At 40.2% G+C, this 20000-nt stretch overlaps 2 protein-coding genes across 2 annotated transcripts in view; one reads left to right on the top strand and one right to left on the bottom strand.

The window, feature by feature from the left end:
• LOC137655147 (CD63 antigen-like) overlaps window positions 1–20000 on the bottom strand; it is a 578249-nt gene that overhangs the window by 134423 nt on the left and 423826 nt on the right. The window lies entirely within an intron of this gene.
• On the top strand, window positions 265–2347 carry LOC137644489 (uncharacterized). The gene is made up of 2 exons (XM_068377463.1): window positions 265–1267; window positions 1399–2347. The coding sequence occupies exons 1-2, from the start codon at window positions 539–541 to the stop codon at window positions 2209–2211; spliced, it is 1542 nt and encodes a 513-aa protein (XP_068233564.1). The 5' UTR covers window positions 265–538; the 3' UTR covers window positions 2212–2347.

The following is a 20000-nucleotide window of genomic DNA, read 5'->3' as shown; positions in this document are numbered from 1 at the left end:
CCAACTGGAGTGAACTGGAGTGAACTGGAGTGAACAGTGCGGGAACTGGCGTGCCAGAGCGTACCAATGCGTGCCATGCTTCCCCTTCCAAGCATCGTGCACGCCAGTTCACGCATCGTTCACTCCAGTTCCCGCACTGTTCACTCCAGTTCACGCCAGTTCCCGCATCGCAGCCTTCCCACTGACATTATCACGCATTGTACTCCCGCATTGTCTCGCACTGTTCACGCTAGTTCGCGCATCGTTCACTCCAGTTCCCGCATCGTTCACTCCAGTTCCCGCATCGTTCACTCCAGTTCACGCCAGTTCCTGCATCGTTCACTCCAGTTCACGCCAGTTCCCGCCGGTTCACGCTAGTGCCCGCCGGTTCACGCTAGTGCCCGCCTACTCATGCTAGTGCCCTCCTACTCCGCCAGTGGAGCTCTCGTGGGATTATCAGGGGGTGGAGCTCTCGTGTGATTAAGGGGATTAGGGGGTATATAAATTGAGGTCCGAGGACACTCCTAGCCATTCCAGAGTTCGCCAGCGAGGAGACAACATGCCTAAACTGAAGCAGCCAAAGGGAAGGGGGAGGAAAATGGACGTGATGGAGGAGACTGCAGATCGAGAATCTCCTCATTCATCATTTTCAAGTCTCGATATGGTCATCCCGGAGACACAGCAGGATACAAGCCAGAGCCAGGTATCCTGTGATGACGATTTAAAGAAGAAGCGGGTTCGGGTGTCTAAGAAGGACATCCCTGACTACCAGTGGACGGAAGAGACGGAGACTACGTTGGCCGACCTTGTCAAGGAGAACCCCATGCTCTTTGACAAGAAACACAAGGAGTGGATAAACAAGGTGTTGAAGGACAGCAGGTGGGCATATATAGGAAGCCAGCTGGAACCTCCTGCCACTGCTGCCCAGTGCAAAAAACGCTACGAAAACTTGAGGACGAGGGTTGGCAAAATTATGAAGAAGGAGAAGAAGAGTGGAGCTGGCCAAGCCCAAAGGAGTGGCCGTGATGACTTCATCATGGACACTTGGTCGTTCCTCATACAGCACATCGTCCGGGGAGAGACAGTCGCCAGTGAGGAGTTTCGTGGCTCCGAAGGAGGTGCCACGACAGCCAGCGAAGTCGACGATGACGTGAGGTCGACGGGGACTCGCAGCCAGGCATCTACCACCACCAGGAAGGACAAGGGGAAGGGGTCCTGCCGAACACTTGACACCTCTCACAGCGACACCTATGTGTCGGAGAAGGATTTCAGCAATATATTGAGGAATGTGAGTATTAATTCTTTTTGACATATGCTATCTGTTGCATTAAAATGCTGTACTAAATTGTTTCAATGTTTGTTACATATATACATATATATAATATATAATATATTTTTATAATATTTTTTATGTTTCAGCTTGTGTCGAAAGCTGATTCGTCAACCCCAACGTATATGGGCCAGCACAAGATTGTGCACGATTTTTCGTGCCTGCTGGAAGGCTACATGCGTGCCATCCCAGTACACCGATGGCACGAATTCCAAATAGAGTGCCTCAATCTCACACAACGTTACAGGGACGAGACTCAGGTCTTGCAGCAGGCACAGCAACAATCCTCAGAGACCTGGGCAGGCCCACAGCAACAGCAACCTTTACAGCCCCCTGTGCATCCCCCTGTGCATCAGCAACCCCCTCAGCAACAGTCACCTTGGCAGCCCCCTCACCAGCAGTCAACTTGGCAGCCCCCTCACCAGCAGTCAACTTGGCAGCCCCCTCACCAGCAGTCACCTTGGCAACCCCCTCACCAGCAGTCACCTTGGCAACCCCCTCACCAGCAGCAACCTTGGCAGTCCCCTCAACCAGGACCCTCGCATGCACAGCCAGAGCAGCAGCAACAGCATCGTCCAGCCAGTCATAACTGGGTGCCGCAGTCAAGCCCTTCTTCCTTGCCCCGTACCACGGAGTGGCACCCAGGGATGCCAACTCCACTGTCATCCACCCCTGTCCAGGTGACCTCGCCATCAGTGCCAGTGTCGTCACCCACCCTTGTCCAGGCTCCTTCACCAGCACCTTCATTAACGTCGCTGTCGGCGGCATTCAAAAGTCCATTGACCTTCCCTGTCCTGACCCCGGGGACCATCGACAGCAGCCTTGATGAAGCCATGACACCCTCACCCCTCTACTCGTCCAAGGAGCTTGATACCCCACCAGTCAAGGACAAGGAAATTTAAATAGTGTAAAATATTTGTACATAATTGAAGTGTGATACTTGTATATATATGTTGTTTTAATGTAAATAAACTATTTATATATTTACAAAGACTTTTCATCTATTTCCTTAAAATACAAAGAAAGAAACAGTAAAGTAAAAAATAATAAAAGTGAAGAAAAATAAACCCCCCAAAAAATTTATATTTGCTGTCTTAATGTGGAAAAAAAATGATATCTTATTTCAAACTATTTTTATCTTTATAATGAAGAGAAGCAAAAAGGAAACGAAAAAATTAATGAAAATGAAAGAAAAATAAAGCTAATATGTTTTTATATTTGCTGTCTTAATGTGAAAAAATAATGGAAAGTTGAGTATTATCTTTACTATGTATAAATGTAAGCTCTTGTCATTTTGAATGAAATCAAAAGTGATATTAACGTAAACAAGAGCTGTTGCCTACCGGAGGCATCCAGGATGCTATCGCTCGCTCTTATGGGTCATTTAGTTTGCTAGAGCGACGTTCCCAGTTTGTTTTGCTTTAATAATCTAGCTATTTAGCTCCGCATAAAATGCTTATATTGTTAGCTCGGGGATTTCGACACGATCGAGGTAACGATCCTGCCTTTGTTGACGTATTGTCGCTATAGGCAAATTTTTTTAAGTTTGCTGTTTTTCATGTAAAAATGAAATGATGTCTTATTTCATGCACACACTTATTTTCATCTATTACCAATCAAGATGCACATATGTTGTTTTAAATAAAAATGTTATGAAAAATAAACCCTAGAAATTTTTAAGTTTGCAGTTTTCATGTAAAAATTAAATGATGTCTTAATTCATGCACACACTTATTTTCATCTATTACCAATCAAGATGCACATTTGTTTTAAATAAAAATGTTATGAAAAATAAACCCAAGAAATTTTGAAGTTTGCTGTTTTCATGTAAAAATTAAATGATGTCCTAATTCATGCACACACTTATTTTCATCTATTTACCAATCAAGATGCACATATGTTGTTTTAAATAAAAATGTTATGAAAAATAAACCCAAGAAATTTTGAAGTTTGCTGTTTTCATGTAAAAATTAAATGATGTCTTAATTCATGCACACACTTATTTTCATCTATTACCAATCAAGATGCACATATGTTGTTTTAAATAAAAATGTTATGAAAAATAAACCCAAGAAATTTTGAAGTTTGCTGTTTTCATGTAAAAATTAAATGATGTCTTAATTCATGCACACACTTATTTTCATCTATTACCAATCAAGATGCACATTTGTTTTAAATAAAAATGTTATGAAAAATAAACCCAAGAAATTTTGAAGTTTGCTGTTTGAATGTAAAAATTAAATGCTTTCTTAATAGTTGTACATATTTTATGTCTGCTATTTATATGTAAATCAAATGCTTTCTTATAGAAACTAAAATAAAGGGCCACAAAAAATACAAACGAAAAATATACGTTTCTTTTATTTACAAAATGGAACAACTATACAGCTCATGGAGGTACTACAATTTTTTCTTGCCAAGGGACAGCACCAGCAGGGGACATGTAGTAATGTGAAAGGTAGTCTCGCTGATCCTTTGCATCCTTCTGGATATGATGGCCGGGTAGAGTCATCAGCCCCTGCAGGTTTTGCTCATTCCTCCATGCACCAGGGATCAGAGCATGTGTGTCCGGATCTTCGTAGTCCACTTCTGACAAAGCACCTGGGTATTTGATGAGGACGAGGTTGTGCAGGACACAGGCACACATGGTGATCAGGTTGATGGTGCTTGGCTTCTGCTGCATAGTCGTCAAGAAGCAACGGAACCTTTGACTTAAAATTCCAAAGGCATTCTCAACGACACGTCGGGCACGAGACAACCTGTAGCTATATATGCGTTCTCGTAGGACTTGTGACCGATGGGAGAATGGTTTCATCATCCAGGTTCGTAGAGCAAAGGCGTCATCCCCAACGAAGTGATAGGGCACTGGGTGGTCATCATTAGGGAGTGGTTCTGGTTGAGGCACTCCAGCTATGTTGTCTTCTACAGCATCATGCAGAGAACAGTTGCTCCATGTTCCTCCATCCGACGCACCACCCTCTGCCCCAACATCCACATAGAGGAACCTGTAGGAAGCATCTGCGACTGCCATCAGTACAATGCTGTGGAAGCCCTTGTAGTTGTAGTAGTAAGAGCCAGCATTGGGTGGCTTCTTTATGGCAATGTGCTTTCCGTCCACAGCCCCCAGACAGTTGTGGTAATTCCATCTGGAGCTGAATCTGGCAGCAACTTCCTTCCAGGCCTCTTCAGTTTTGGGGCAACGCAGCACTTCGTCCTTGTAGGCAGCGATGATGGCTTTACACACCTCTGGTATTAACTTGCTGATGGTACTTGCTTCAACCCTGAAGCTGTACTGTAGACTTTGATAGGAATTTCCAGTGGCTAAAAAGCGGAGGGTAACAGCAAGCTTGAGTCCAACTTGAAGCGGTTCCCTCATGAAGGTAGACTGCTTCAGGAGGTGCGGGGTTAACTTCTCAACCATCTCTTGAAACAGGTCAGGTGTGATTCTGAGGTAATTTTTGTAGCCCTTTGGATCTTCCTTGTGGAGTTCAGTCAATAGACTGTCATAGTGTCCAAACGAGTGCCTTCTGGTTAACCATTCCCTGACCCACACTTTCCTTTGTATCTTTCTTCGAGGTAGGGTGGGCTTTTGTTTCTCTTTTTCCTTTGCCAGCCTTTTCTGATGCAGTCCAACAAATGCTACAGCAGCTGCTAGGTATAGGTATCTTCTTCTCAATGCAATGGTGTCTCTGACAGTAAGCATGTTGTCTCGTCTGAAGCCAATCCAAGAATGTCCTCGGGTTGGAGAAGCCCCGTTTTTATATGGAGTGGCCAATTCGTGAACTGGCGTGAACGATGCGGAAACGATGCGGAATGATGAGTGAACTCGCGTGAACGATGCGCGAACTACGCGTGCCAATTCGTGCCATCGCGTGAACGTCGCGTGAACGTCGCGTGAACGATGCGCGAACTGGAGTGAACTGGTCGTGAACAGTGCGCGAAAAACACCAGTGCGTGCCAAAAAGTGGCACGCACTGGCGCGCATCAATGCGTGCCAGTGCGTGGCAAAAATGCGCGCAAGTGTCAGGGGGGCTTAACGCATCAGATTCTTTAAAACAAAAGCAAAAAAGCAAAGAATATACAAAGGCAGAGGAAAATGAGGAACGAACAAGGCCCCCTATGGAATGACCTCAGATACGCTTGCAATTCTATTGAGAGAGAGAGAGAGAGAGAGAGAGAGAGAGAGAGAGAGAGAGAGAGAGAGAGAGAGGTCCACCAAACTCTTACTTAATAGGCATAATTTCTCCAACAAACCTCTCTTTCTCGCTTTATGACCTTTACCGATGCATGGCTTGAAATAAATAAAAACAAAGTTTCTCTAGCTAAGACGCCTCATCTCATCACCATATATAAAGTCTGACCTCTCTTATCCCTCTCCCCCTCTGAGTGTAAGTTGGGTCACGTCCCCCCCTCTATTGCTGAACCATCAATCCTCATATGAAGAACTTTTTTGCTTAGAGGATGGAGAGTGGGGGGGAGGGGGCAGATGAAAGGGAGCGTCCCTCACCCTGCATATGCAAAATGGAACAAGAAATCGAATCAAAAGATCTTTTTCTTTCTTCAAACTTTTCTTTTTTCCCCTCCTCTTCTTCCTTTTGTTTTTGATGTCTGACGAAAAGCTTATTATTCTCATTGCTATTATCATAATGCAGGTCACCTCTGATCCTCAAAAAAGAGGCAGTGAGCGAGTCTAGAGAAGGCAAAGGATGAAACGGACTCGAGCGAGCCTGGAGACATGGAAAGGCCCCGAAAACATCAAGGGGAATCAGCAATGATCACAAAACGTGAGCGAACTCCAGGCGAATGAATACCTGAGAGAGAGAGAAAGAGAGAGAGAGAGAGAGAGAGAGAGAGAGAGAGAGAGAGAGAGAGAGAGAGAGAGCGATGTTCATACATATTCAAGGCCCATAAATTGTTATTTTACTTAAGCGTTAATCAAATATATCATTTTAGATGACTTACCAAATTGAACCAATATTTTGATATCTTTAACAAAAACAATGCATCTAACGTGAAATGTTACTGTTCTGAAAAGGTAAATACACACCAGATACTAGTATGTTCCACCGTTTACTAATCACCAACAAACTATAAAAAAGTGGTTCGTTTTGAAGGTTTGCGAAAATGTGAATGGAGTGACATTAATAGATGATAATCATTGTCAAATCTTTGATACAAAGGTAGAATAAAGCCAGTCGCTCATTGAACCAAAACGAGGGCCTAGCTAAAGAGCGTAGGATAAACTGTAAAACATAATATTATACAATAATACAAGGTAAATAAATTTGCTCTATTTCACATCAATCATGCCTTGCACTTTCTAGGCTAAACAATTACCATTGAAGTTTGTTTGATGAAAGATTAATCTAACTTCGGCGTATTTTCTCATGTATTAAAGTTATGCTACAAAGCAGATTACATTTAGTTTTACACACAGCCATTCACTGGAAACTTAAACAGTCATTAGAGGTCAAAGTTAGAAATAATTACGACCAAGACTGCGTCAGTTAATGCATGATATTTATATCTACAAGTTGGGTTTCTCGAATCGGTCAACGTGGGTACTGGTATCGCTGACCCCCTCCCCAATAATGATCGAGTCTGAAATATTAAATTTCTTGAGAAGACGTTTTAGAGTGGGGAGGGATGGAGGAGGAGGAAGAGGAAAAACAGGAAGGAATGAACGCGTAGGGAGTGGACGCAGGACTGACCGAAGTATCTTTCATGATTCCAGATGGATCATAATCTGATCCAAGTATATTAATCCTAAGTCAAATGGCTCCGATAGGAAATTCCAACAAAGACAAAAGAAAAAAACTTGCTTCTCGCGATCTAAATGAAATGCCTAAAACTTTTTTATATATGTTAATTGGCCTTATAAAATATTAAAATTTGACTGAAAGGACAAGGTAAAATTATTTGGTAAGCCGGATGTTTTTGTTTATTTGAATGACAAATATTATGTTCTACGAGAGATTAAACTTACATATGATTCAGTAATTTACACAGACTTGAGAGAGAGAGAGAGAGAGAGAGAGAGAGAGAGAGAGAGAGAGAGAGAGAGAGAGAGAGAGAGAGAAAGTTTCATAATTTTATATTGCAAAATAGAGAAAACAAACTGTGCCTTGTAATTGGACTTTTTAAATTTAAATATTAGATGAATACAAGAGATGCACACGACAAAACGTATGGAGCCTCAATAGAAGTTAGGTTTTATTTCCATTCATTTTTCTATGCATGGCGGACAGGAGAGAGAGAGAGAGAGAGAGAGAGAGAGAGAGAGAGAGAGAGAGAGATCTAACTCGTCGACTAAAGCTTCGACTACTCAAGTGGAATCGACTTTAATGGAACGACTCCATTTCCATCCGGACTCGAGGATTAACCCTTAATGCAAAACTAACATCAACTGGAGGGGTTTTTGGGAGAGTGTACAAGATAGGGGGCGAAGGCAAGAGGGAGGAGGAGATACCAGGGAGGAAAACTATTGGGGAAGAAGAGGGGGGGGGGGGTTAGTGATGTGAATCGATGATATATTGCCATCTGACATCATGACCAGTTACGTCAATTGGTTTTCTGCTTCTCTGGTGAGATTCAGTACTCTTAGTGTCAATTGATAACCGAGGCATGTATGTTTCCAATGTGTTACATTCACTTCAGGCTATATGTTCTTTCATTATTAATTTTTTTGTCCAAACAGTTGTTCAAATTATATTTTCACTTCATATGAAAATACATTATTTTTGGGAATCATGGCCGTCACTATTCTTAGATGCATTGAATTTAATTTTATAATTAAGTGTTCTATTGAACACAACCACACAAGCTCATTTCCTAAACCACCACCAGCTTATCACGATATTTTTAAAACTTGCATTGCGACCTCTGTGACTACGCTCCGAGTAGGAAGTTAAAAACTAACGTTTTCATAATTAGCACAAAAGAAATTTTATTTGATAGATTAAAAGCGCATATTCCTGAACCACTTCCCGACATAAACAAACGAGTGTGAAAGGACTTCCTATCGTAATATGTTTATTCATATTTTTCGTTTGATAACTAACATTGATATACAGCATATCTAGAAAAAATATTTTTAACTTTTAAATTCTTAACGCCGATCTTATCGTTTCATTATGAACTTTCAACCCCGTTCTTGTGTTCGCAATACAAGGAAAATTGATAACTAAGAAACAGTGGTAATTAGCATAGCTCATTAATACAACAGCTCAGAGGAGATAAAATGGGGCAAGTGTGTCAAACCCACATTTTTTCACACTTTACGACAGTGACCTATTTGCAAAATCGAAGTATCCAGGCTAATCACAAATATTTACCACTCTCAAAGTTCAATTTTCTACACAGAAGAACTGGGCTTGAGTTACTTCGACGGGGTTGCTCAATCGGTGTAAATAAAGTACCTCAACTATGAGCCCTCAAATACTTGAAACGTGAATCAAAAAGAATTGAGTCACAGTGGGAGGCAAAGGAAACTATTGGGTAATTCAGAGCCTTAGGAATGAAAACAAGAGACCAAAATGGTAACTTGTAATTTTATAAATATATATATATATATATATATATATATATATATATATATATATATATATATATATATATACATACATACATACATGTGTATATATATACAATATAAATATGTATACTTTATATAATGTATATTTATTTATATATGTATATACACACACTATATATATATATATATATATATATATATATATATATATATATATATATATATATATATATATATATATATATATATATATAATTTACAGCTCTAAGGATTGGATTCGTGATATAAGTCTTACATTAAACAATTCCGCCTAAAGAAGCTGGGTATTGAAACAATGTTTGGCAGGAATCATAATTCACCCTGATGATTATGGTATGCACCCGATCTGCACCGAAAAGATGCAAATAATTTCATATTTCTGCTTTACAATATTTCTACTCAACCCAATTGTAGCCTGTGGAACGGATACTTATGGAATATCACCAAGTACACCACTGTCATGAATTTTGCAGGATAAATAAATAAACAAAATATCAACAAGAAATTGTCCCTATCAACCCAACTATACCGCATCATTAATTTGTTTTATAAAATTACATATATACAAGATGAAAGGTAATTAAGTAAGCAGCTTAATTCAATTTGAGTTCCTTCATTCCTTCAACCCCTTTCGTGTCCATTTACCCTCTTTTCAATTCCCTTTTCCCCTTATCACGAATCAAAATACTGACACCAACAACCACACCGTCATGCTGGATCACACACACACACACACACACACACAGAGCGAGAGAGAGAGAGAGAGAGAGAGAGAGAGAGAGAGAGAGAGAGAGAGAGAGAGAGAGAGAGACGTTGTAAAGCGATTGGATTCCCGCTGTTTCGTACCCTACCTGAAACTCTGCTCTTAATGTAACGTGACAAGCAAGCAAGGTGAGCTTTTAGATAAAAATATAAAGGGGAGAGAGAGAGAGAGAGAGAGAGAGAGAGAGAGAGAGAGAGAGAGGGAGAGAGAGAGAGAGAGAGAGAGAGAGAGAGAGAGAGAGTGAGAGAATCATTCGCTACCTCAAATTAGATTTTCTTAAGTGTACCTTTTTTATTGTTTATCAAATATGTACAGCAAATAACGGTACTGAAAAGTAAGTAGATTAGTCAAGACCAGGTAAATGTGTAAAGTGTGAAAGTGGGAGTTAACAAACAAATTAAAACCGACTAAACACAAACATGGCACCTTCAACTTAAAGTTTCCCCCAATTTCAAACTCATCAAACACCCGGGAACAGAATCGAAGACTAATCATCCAATCTCTCTCTCTCTCTCTCTCTCTCTCTCTCTCTCTCTCTCTCTCTCTCTCTCTCTCTCTCTCTCTCTCTGTTTTAGAACATAACAAATCAGAGCATAACAAAGAAATAAGAAGAAATCTGCCATAGGTTTTTCTTAAATATAAATTACAAATGATTAAAATGACAAATCTGGGATATGGGAAAAAGGTAATGATGTGTAATGAAAATTTTTAGGATGAAATATACTTATATTACACAACCTTCTAGACCATGAAGCTGAAAATTAGCGCCTCATGGGGGATGCCTTTTCTGTTTTTAGAGAGATGGATATAACTGTCATTAAAAGGGAAGGGGAGACTATGTTGTCTCTCTGAGGACAATCACTTGAAACAATTTTATCAATGAACCAATAAAAGTAATATTGGAATGTAATTATCAAACACCTTGAACCAAAAGACGCATACCCCTAAAGCAAGAATTGAAATCAAGTTTTATGAATTAGGATTAACTTAATAAACTGAAAATATGAAATAAAAATGATATTTTAATTATAAAATAAATTTTTGAATATACTTACCCGGTGAATATATAGCTGCAACTCTGTTGCTCGACAGACAAACTGTACAGAAAAAACTCGCCAGCGATCGCTATACAGGTTGCGGGTGTGCCCAACAGCGCCATCTGTCGGCCAGATACCAAGCTCTATGTAAACAAAGACTCAATTTTCTCCTCGTCCCACTGCGTCTCTATTGGGGAGGAAGGGAGGGTCATTTAATTTATATATTCACCGGGTAAGTATATTCAAAAATTTATTTTATAATTAAAATATCATTTTTAAATATTTAACTTAGCCGGTGAATATATAGCTGATTCACACCCAGGATGGTGGGTAGAGACCATTAATATATGTTTACATTTTATGAGCTAAGAGTTTTTATTTCATTTTAGAAGTTATCAAAATAACAAAAACAAAATAAATAGGTACCTGGTAAGGAAGTCGACTTGAACGATTACTCTGCCTTTTAAGTACGTCTTCCTTACGGAGCCTCGCGATCCTCTTAGGATGCTGATCGACCCCTAGGAGCTGAAGTATCAAGGGTTGCAACCCATACAACAGGACCTCATCAAACCCCTAATCTAGGCGCTCTCAAGAAATGACTTTGACCACCCGCCAAATCAACCAGGATGCGAAAGGCTTCTTAGCCTTCCGGACAACCCATAAAAACAACATTAAAAACATTTCAAGAGAAAGATTAAAAGGATATGGAATTAGGGAATTGTAGTGGTTGAGCCCTCACCCACTACTGCACTCGCTGCTACGAATGGTCCCAGTGTGTAGCAGTCCTCGTAAAGAGACTGGACATCCTTTAGATAAAAAGACGCGAACACTGACTTGCTTCTCCAATAGGTTGCGTCCATTATACTTCGCAGAGATCTATTTTGCTTAAAGGCCACGGAAGTTGCAACAGCTCTAACTTCGTGCGTCTTCACCTTAAGCAAAGCTCGGTCTTCCTCACTCAGATGTGAATGAGCTTCTCGTATTAACAGTCTGATAAAGTATGATAAAGCATTCTTTGACATAGGCAAAGATGGTTTCTTAACTGAACACCATAAAGCTTCAGATTGGCCTCGTAAAGGTTTGGTACGCTTTAAATAGAACTTAAGAGCTCTCACAGGGCATAAGACTCTTTCTAGTTCATTGCCTACAATCTCCGATAAGCTGGGAATATCGAAAGATTTAGGCCAAGGCCGAGAAGGCAGCTCATTTTTGGCTAGAAAACCAAGTTGTAGCGAACAGGTGGCTTTTTCTGACGAAAATCCGATGTTCTTGCTGAAGGCATGAATCTCACTGACTCTTTTAGCTGAGGCTAAGCATACCAGGAAAAGTCTTTAGAGTGAGATCTTTCAGGGAGGCTGATTGTAGCGGCTCAAACCTGTCTGACATGAGGAATCTTAGTACCACGTCTAAATTCCAACCAGGGGTAGCCAAACGACGCTCCTTGGTGGTCTCAAAAGACTTAAGGAGGTCTTGAAGATCTTTATTGTTGGAAAGATCTAAGCCTCTATGCCGGAAGACCGATGCCAACATGCTTCTGTAGCCCTTGATAGTGGGAGCTGAAAGGGATCGTCCTTTTCTCAGGTATAAGAGAAAATCAGCTATTTGAGCTACAGAGGTACTGGTCGAGGATACAGAAACTGACTTGCACCAGTCTCGGAAGACTTCCCACTTCGATTGGTAGACTCTAATGGTGGATGCTCTCCTTGCTCTAGCAATCGCACTGGCTGCCTCCTTCGAAAAGCCTCTAGCTCTTGAGAGTCTTTCGATAGTCTGAAGGCAGTCAGACGAAGAGCGAGGAGGCTTTGGTGTACCTTCTTTACGTGAGGCTGACGCAGAAGGTCCACCCTTAGAATAAGACTTCTGGGAACGTCTACTAGCCATCGAAGTACCTCGGTGAACCATTCTCTCGCGGGCCAGAGGGGAGCAATTAGCGTCAACCTTGTCCCTTCGTGAGAGGCGAACTTCTGCAGTACCTTGTTGACAATCTTGAACGGTGGGAATGCGTAGAGATCCAGATGTGACCAATCTAGGAGAAAGGCATCTATATGTATTGCTGCTGGGTCCGGGACTGGGGAGCAATAGATTGGAAGCCTCTTGGTCAGCGAGGTTGCAAAGAGATCTATGGTTGGTTGGCCCCAAGTGGCCCAAAGTCTCTTGCACACATCCTTGTGGAGGGTCCATTCTGTTGGAATTACTTGCCCTTTCCCACTGAGACAATCTGCTATGACATTCAAGTTGCCTTGGATGAACCTCGTTACTAGGGAGATGTCTTGACCTTTTGACCAGATGAGCAGGTCCCTTGCGATCTCGTACAACGTCAGTGAGTGGGTACCTCCTTGTTTGGAGATGTACGCCAAGGCCGTGGTGTTGTCCGAGTTTACTTCCACCACTTTGCCTCGAAGGAGATACTCGAAGCTTTTCAAGGCCAGATGAACTGCCAACAGCTCCTTGCAGTTGATATGCATGCTCCTCTGACTCGAGTTCCACAGACCTGAGCATTCCCGACCGTCCAGTGTCGCGCCCCAGCCCAAGTCCGATGCGTCCGAGAAGAGAACGTGGTGGGGAGTCTGAACAGCCAGGGGAAGACCCTCTCTTAGGTTGATATTGTCCTTCCACCAAGTCAGACAAGACTTTATCTTTCTGGAAATCGGGATCGAGACCGCTTCTAGCGTCTTGTCCTTTTTCCAGTGAAAAGCCAGATGGTATTGAAGAGGACGGAGGTGTAGTCTTGCTAGTGATACAAACTGTTCCAGGGATGACAGCGTCCCCACCAGACTCATCCACAGCCTGACTGAGCAGCGTTCCTTCTTCAGCATCTTCTGGATGGATAGCAGGGCTTGATCTATTCTGGGGGCTGATCGTCTTGTTGTTCAGCAACGTCCTCATCAGATAGTTCCACATCCGAAAACTGATGAGGAAACGGCAACGGAGTGGGCAACGTCTGGCTCGCTGAGTCCGGTCGCACTGGTGCATGCGTGACGGAGCCGGACGCAACGTCATGGAACTGCTGCACAGTCTGTGAAATGTCAACAACCATGGGTGCGCGAGGAAGCACAGCATCCACCCGAGACTGTCTAGACCGTCTGGGTTGTGAAGTCAACACCATACCAGGTTGCTGAGGTTGACGCACCGCGTCACAACAAGTCACCTCTGCTGGTTGTTGAACATCCTGAACGTCAACAACCACCTCCGAGCGTCGCTTAACGACAAGGTGCGGCTGGCAACCCACACTGGGTCGCATCGGTGGAGGAACCACCTCAACTGGTAGACGCGAGAAGGTTACCTCAGCGTCAACAGGACGCACAACCGACCAGTTGGAAGGTTGTTGGCCAGAAGGTTCGGCAGCAACCTTCTCCGCATTAAAGTCCTCTATCAAGGACGCAAGCTTGGACTGCATGTCTTGCAGCAAAGCCCATTTAGGGTCTACGGGAGCAGGTGCGGCAACAGACGGGGTTAGCGACTGAGGCGGTACCGCTTTCCATCCCTGAATCCTTGTTTATGCATGACATAATTGTACAGCAAAACCTCAAAGGCTCGCAAACAGCTGTGAAGTTGACCTGTAAAAAAACTTGGAGCGTCTCCTGGCCAGGCGCCAGGGAGAGTCTACGAGATTTGAGAAGTCTATCTGGGCAGAGGCATGAACTCCCAAGCCGAGAACTTCTCTCGTGTCATATCAGACTCTCGCTCTATAAGCCAGTTTAAAAGAAGGGAAAGCAAAGGCTGTATCCCCCAAACTCCTCCTGGTGAAGAAACCAGTCGCCTAGCAAACGTAAAGCTCTCTAGGAGAGCGAGAGAGCACTAGCTTATAAACAACGGCTTCGAAGTAGCTAGGCCTAGTGTAAGCTCTGACGTCTAGGCGAACGAGGAGCAGCAGTTACAAAAAGATCCGGACAAAGATCCTTAAAAAAAATCATCATGATTTAATTAAAGTCCATAGAGGGCTAAGCAGCTTTAGGCTCCTCTCCGTCTGACAGAGTCCTCAAGGGAATATCAGTAGGAGGGGGAACAGCAACTTCCTCATCTACAGGAACCTTGTCCGATAAAAGCTGAGTCTCAAGCAAGGGAGAGACCTACCGTGGTGGCAATGCTTTACAAGCAGAGTCCACACGCACTGGTGCATTAGTAGCGGACCAGGACGCAACGTCATGTAACTGCTTGACAGTCTATGAACTGTCAACAACTGAACTGTCAACAACAACAGGTGCGTGAGGACGCACAGCGTCCACTCGAGACTGCTTTGACTGCCTAGACTGAGCAGTCAAAACAACTCTAGAATGCGGAGGTTGACGCACAGCGTCAAAACAAGTCAACTCCGATTGTTAGCGAACGTCCTGAACGTCAACAGGAGCATCAGCAAGTGGCCTAACGTCCAAATGTGGCTGAAAATCCACACGAGACCGCATCGAGTGTGGTTCTAAACAACCTGACTGACGTGACTTAGCTACGCCAACGTCAACAGGAAGCACAAAGGAAAGTTAGGTTGACTGAAAGCCAGGATATCGATGAGATAAACGGCTAGACTCAACGGACTAATCGGCAGAATAGTCTTCCATAAGGGAGGCAAGCATATTCTGCATGTCTTGCCGTACAACCCATTAAGGATCAACGGAAATGGTTGTGGTAAGAGACGAGGGTAACGTCTGTGACCGCAACACTTTGCCAACAAAAAAGACTCTCGGAGTCTGTGTTACGCTTTTGTTAGGCGGCGAGCAGTTTTCCGAGACTGCATAGGGTCAGAGCTGTCCTAATGGCTGCAAGCAGGACGCTGGACCTGTCCTGAAAGGACTGACTTTCGCTTAAGGGCTTCGAAACCTTATTACAGGTTTCTTATGCGAAAAGCCTTCGGATGACGAGGAGAAAAAACGTCTCTCTCGCCTTATGGTAGGGGAGATCTTGGTAAGATACACCCGATACCATAGAGGGAAACGTCTGTTCGTTGATCAAGGCCTCTCGAACCCATAAGTTGTTCGACATTACTTCTCCCCTGGGTTTGGGAGCTTGCAAGAGGTCCCGGACTAGGTGAACGACAGGCACGAACAGACGAACCCTCGGACGCAACACTGTAACACTTAGCGCAATATCACTTTATCACTTCGATTTTCTGTTTTGCACTTATTTCACTGAAATCGAAACTTTTACTGATTTCTACCTGAAGCACGCAATTCTACCCTCATCAAAAGGTAGTAATTGCGAAATCAGTCGTATAATGCAAGCTCATTAATACCAGCAAAAAACAGAAAACATATTTTAAGATAAAAAATTCAGTGGCTGGGGAAGAGACTAAACACTAGTTCCTTCAAAACTACGTTTTCAATCTCTAACCGCACATAGCCTGGGGACGAGAATAAAAACTAAAAACGTTTTATCCTTACTCCCCGTACCGAGACTAGGGACGAGAGCAACTCGAGAACAACGTTACCCGCTTGAACGGAACGTTTTCTCTCCTCTCTCTCCCTCCGTCTCTATCTCTCTCTCTCTTTCTCTCTTGATTTAGCACCTAAGAGAAGAGCCCAATTACATTTCGTCAAAAAAAACGTTATTTGACCAAAGGAAAAAACTGAAAGGTTTTTCAATTAAAAAGTTCCTTTAAAATAGAATTTAAAACATTTAAGCTTAGAAAGAATGAACAAAACGTCAGAATCGATTTACTCTTTCTGCAAAGTGAAACCGTGATACACTCTCTCTCTATCGTAACGATAGAGCGCAAGTTGAACGTCCTGAACGTCAACAACTGCGTAGCATAAATAAACTAAACGTTAGTTCATCTTTGAAAACAGTACGAAGACTCTTCAAAGAAATTCTTTCATAAAATATTTCATTTAAAAAGTTTTAAATCCTTAGCTCTTTAAAAGCTATTTACGATATAAAGGGCTCAACGTTGATTAACTTCGGTTTCCAAGTTAGGACCGCCTACTCTCAGGAAAGGTCGCATATAAACAAAACATTAAAATTTATTTTTTATGTTTATTATAAATGGAAAGTTAATCGAAGAGGAAAATCTATAATTAATTTATAACGTGATAAGATAATTACTAAAAGCCTAAACACACTTCCGTCTAAGGGAAGGGTCGGCCATTTAAAAGTCAAAGAAAGTCCCTACTCTCTTTGTCACCAAAAAATGAATCTATCCAAAACGAGTTCAAGATTTTAGATGAAGATAAAACACCTGCACTGCGAAAGCTCAAACCAGAATATAGTACTTCACCAAAGATGATGGGAAAAACTCCAGGTTTCAACAGCGAGTAAAGTACGTCTTGTCGACACGTCGACAGAGAGAAAATTGAGTCTTTGTTTACATAGAGCTTGGTATCTGGCCGACAGATGGCGCTGTTGGGCACACCCGCAACCTGTATAGCGATCGCTGGCGAGTTTTTTCTGTACAGTTTGTCTGTCGAGCAACAGAGTTGCAGCTATATATTCACCGGCTAAGTTAAATATTTAAAAGTATATTTTTAAGGTACATAAAAATAAAAAATAAATAAATTTCAATATATTATTCTTACTAAATATATTTTCTTACTTATGCTTACATAAAAGTGTAGACTATGAAAAGTTCAAGGTTAAAACAGCCACCTAAAAGAAGGATACAAACGAAATAAATCGAATCCTTAATCCAAAAAATGAATACGTTTCAAAAGCAGTCATCGCCCTTGCCATCTTCATCCTCCTCTTGTGTGACGAGAACAATATCCACAAATTTAAAACTTTGGATTAACCCCAGAAAGTTGTGCGGCCGCAATTGCATCTCCCATTATCTCAACAGACATGGTGGCTGGGCATCTCTTGGGAGAGGATTTGTGATTACTCTTACCTTACCGTGTTACATGATACATATATATTTGTTTCTATCTGAAGGAGAATTTATATTTTCATATATATATATATATATATATATATATTATGTATATATACATATTTATATATATGTATATATATTCATTTATATATATGTATATATATCTATATATGCATATGTATATATATATATATTTATATATATGTATATATATATATATATATATATATCTAAATATATGTATATATATGTGTATATATATAAATATATACTGTATACACATACACACACACACACACATATATATATATATATATATATATATATATATATATATATATATATATATATATATATAAACACACAACCATCATCAACTGTTGCTAGTGCACTGCAGGACAATGGCTTCAGAAACGTTCTTCTATTTCCGTATGTTTATAGTCATTCTAGGCCAGTCTATGCCAGCATATTTTCTTAGCTCGTCATTCAATCGTCTTCTCTTCTTTCCCCTGCATCGTTCAATCTTTAGGGAGCCAGTCAGTTATTTTTGTCCAATTATCTGTTATTCTCATTAAATATCCTACCCAAGTCCATTTTATTACTTGTTAGAATAATCTTCACTTTAGTTTCCTCTCGTATCCCTGTTGCTCTTTATTTTGTCAGTGTTTATCCCATTATTACTTTTTTCCATAGCTTTTCGAGTTGTAACTAGCTAATGTTCTAAGGCTTTAGAAAGCCTCCAAGTTTCTGATACACAAGTTATACAGGTAGGACCATCTGATTAAATACTTTTCTTTTTAGCGAGAGCAGCATTTTACTTTCATAATCTAATTTTATTTACCAAATGCTCGCCACCCCATGCGTATTCTTCTTTTAATTCCGGTCTCATATCCTTGGGAAGCACTTACTGTGTCTTCATTAATTATATTCATTAACAATCTCTAAAGGTTCGTCTATAAACCCTTATTTGTTGTTTCGGTATTTTCATTTAACATTATCTTAGTTTTATTCATCGTCTGTTATTTTTTGCAATTCCTCCCATGATACACTAGCTAAAAAGAACTATGACATCTGCAAAATATCTTAAATTGTTAAAGCATTCCCCATTAATGTTAATTCCTACATTTTTCCAATACAAATTCTCAAATACTACTAGGCATGCTGTGAATAATTTAGGAGATAGGGTCTTCCTAACTCCTTTCTCAATTGGAATTTCACACTATCTTTATGTGGTTTTAGGATTATTGTTCTACCCCTATAGATATCTTCAAGTGTTTTTAACATAAGACTGTCTATTCCGTGTTTTGAAAGGGCTTTCATTACGGCTGAAATTTTGATAGAATAGAAAGCTTTCTCAGTAAGTATACACACACACACACACTCATATATATATATATATATATATATATATATATATATATATATATATATATATATATGTATGTATATATATATATATATATTATATGTATGTGTATATCTATATATATATATATATATATATATATATACATTATATGTATGTATATATATACATATATATATATATATATATATATATATATATATATACATTATATGTATGTATATATATACATATATATATATATATATATATATATATATATACATTATATGTATGTATATATATACATATATATATATATATATACATTATATGTATGTATATATACACACATATATATATATATATATATACTCTATATATATAATATATGTACATGTATATATATATATATATATATATATATATATATATCTTAATATATACAGTATATATATATATATATATATATATATATATATATATATATATATATATATATGCATGTGTGTATGTATGTGATATAATTATAATAACCTTAGTTTCTCTGCTTCCTACATCTTTGAAAATGTTATGAATAAAGCGATTGTTTCTTTGTGGGATTCGAACCTATAGTATTGAGATCATCTCTCTCTCTCTCTCTCTCTCTCTCTCTCTCTCTCTCTCTCTCTCTCTCTCTCTAGTAACTCAATAAAAATACAATGTTACTTTTAAAAGAATATCCGTTTATATCTAATAATTAATCCAAAATATTCCTTTATAAGGGAACATAATGTGGTTCTCGTCTCGCGAAGTCTAATTGCCTCGCATTACATGATACATGAGGAAGATATTACTGTATTTTTTTTTTTTTTTTACAAACATATGAAAATTACATGGTGACAAAAGTAGCTATACGATAATTAATAGCAAAAATATGCAACCACGCACAGATCCGACCCCACAAAAATATACATGGGCTCGAGACCCTAGAAAGATGGATGTCATGAGATTCAGGTAATAAAGTTTGGCATAACTTTTATTTTTGTTCCATCTATCGGAATCCAGACTTGGATGATTGTATCTTCAACGGCTTTCTTACCATTATGGCCAAAATACAGGAAGATGATAGACAATCCTCTTTTTTGCTAGTTGGTGATTTCAACGCTCACAATAGGGAGTGATTAAATGATCTTAC

The sequence above is a fragment of the Palaemon carinicauda genome, chromosome 1, assembly GCF_036898095.1.
Source record: "Palaemon carinicauda isolate YSFRI2023 chromosome 1, ASM3689809v2, whole genome shotgun sequence".
Lineage (NCBI taxonomy): Eukaryota > Metazoa > Arthropoda > Malacostraca > Decapoda > Palaemonidae > Palaemon > Palaemon carinicauda.
This window is presented reverse-complemented; position numbering and strand designations above follow the sequence as displayed.

Coding starts and splice junctions, on each gene's coding strand:
- LOC137644489 (XM_068377463.1), top strand. CDS start 539: ATGCCTAAACTGAAGCAGCCAAAGGGAAGGGGGAGGAAAATGGACGTG. Junction 1,268..1,398: donor TCAGCAATATATTGAGGAAT/GTGAGTATTAAT, acceptor TTTATGTTTCAG/CTTGTGTCGAAAGCTGATTC.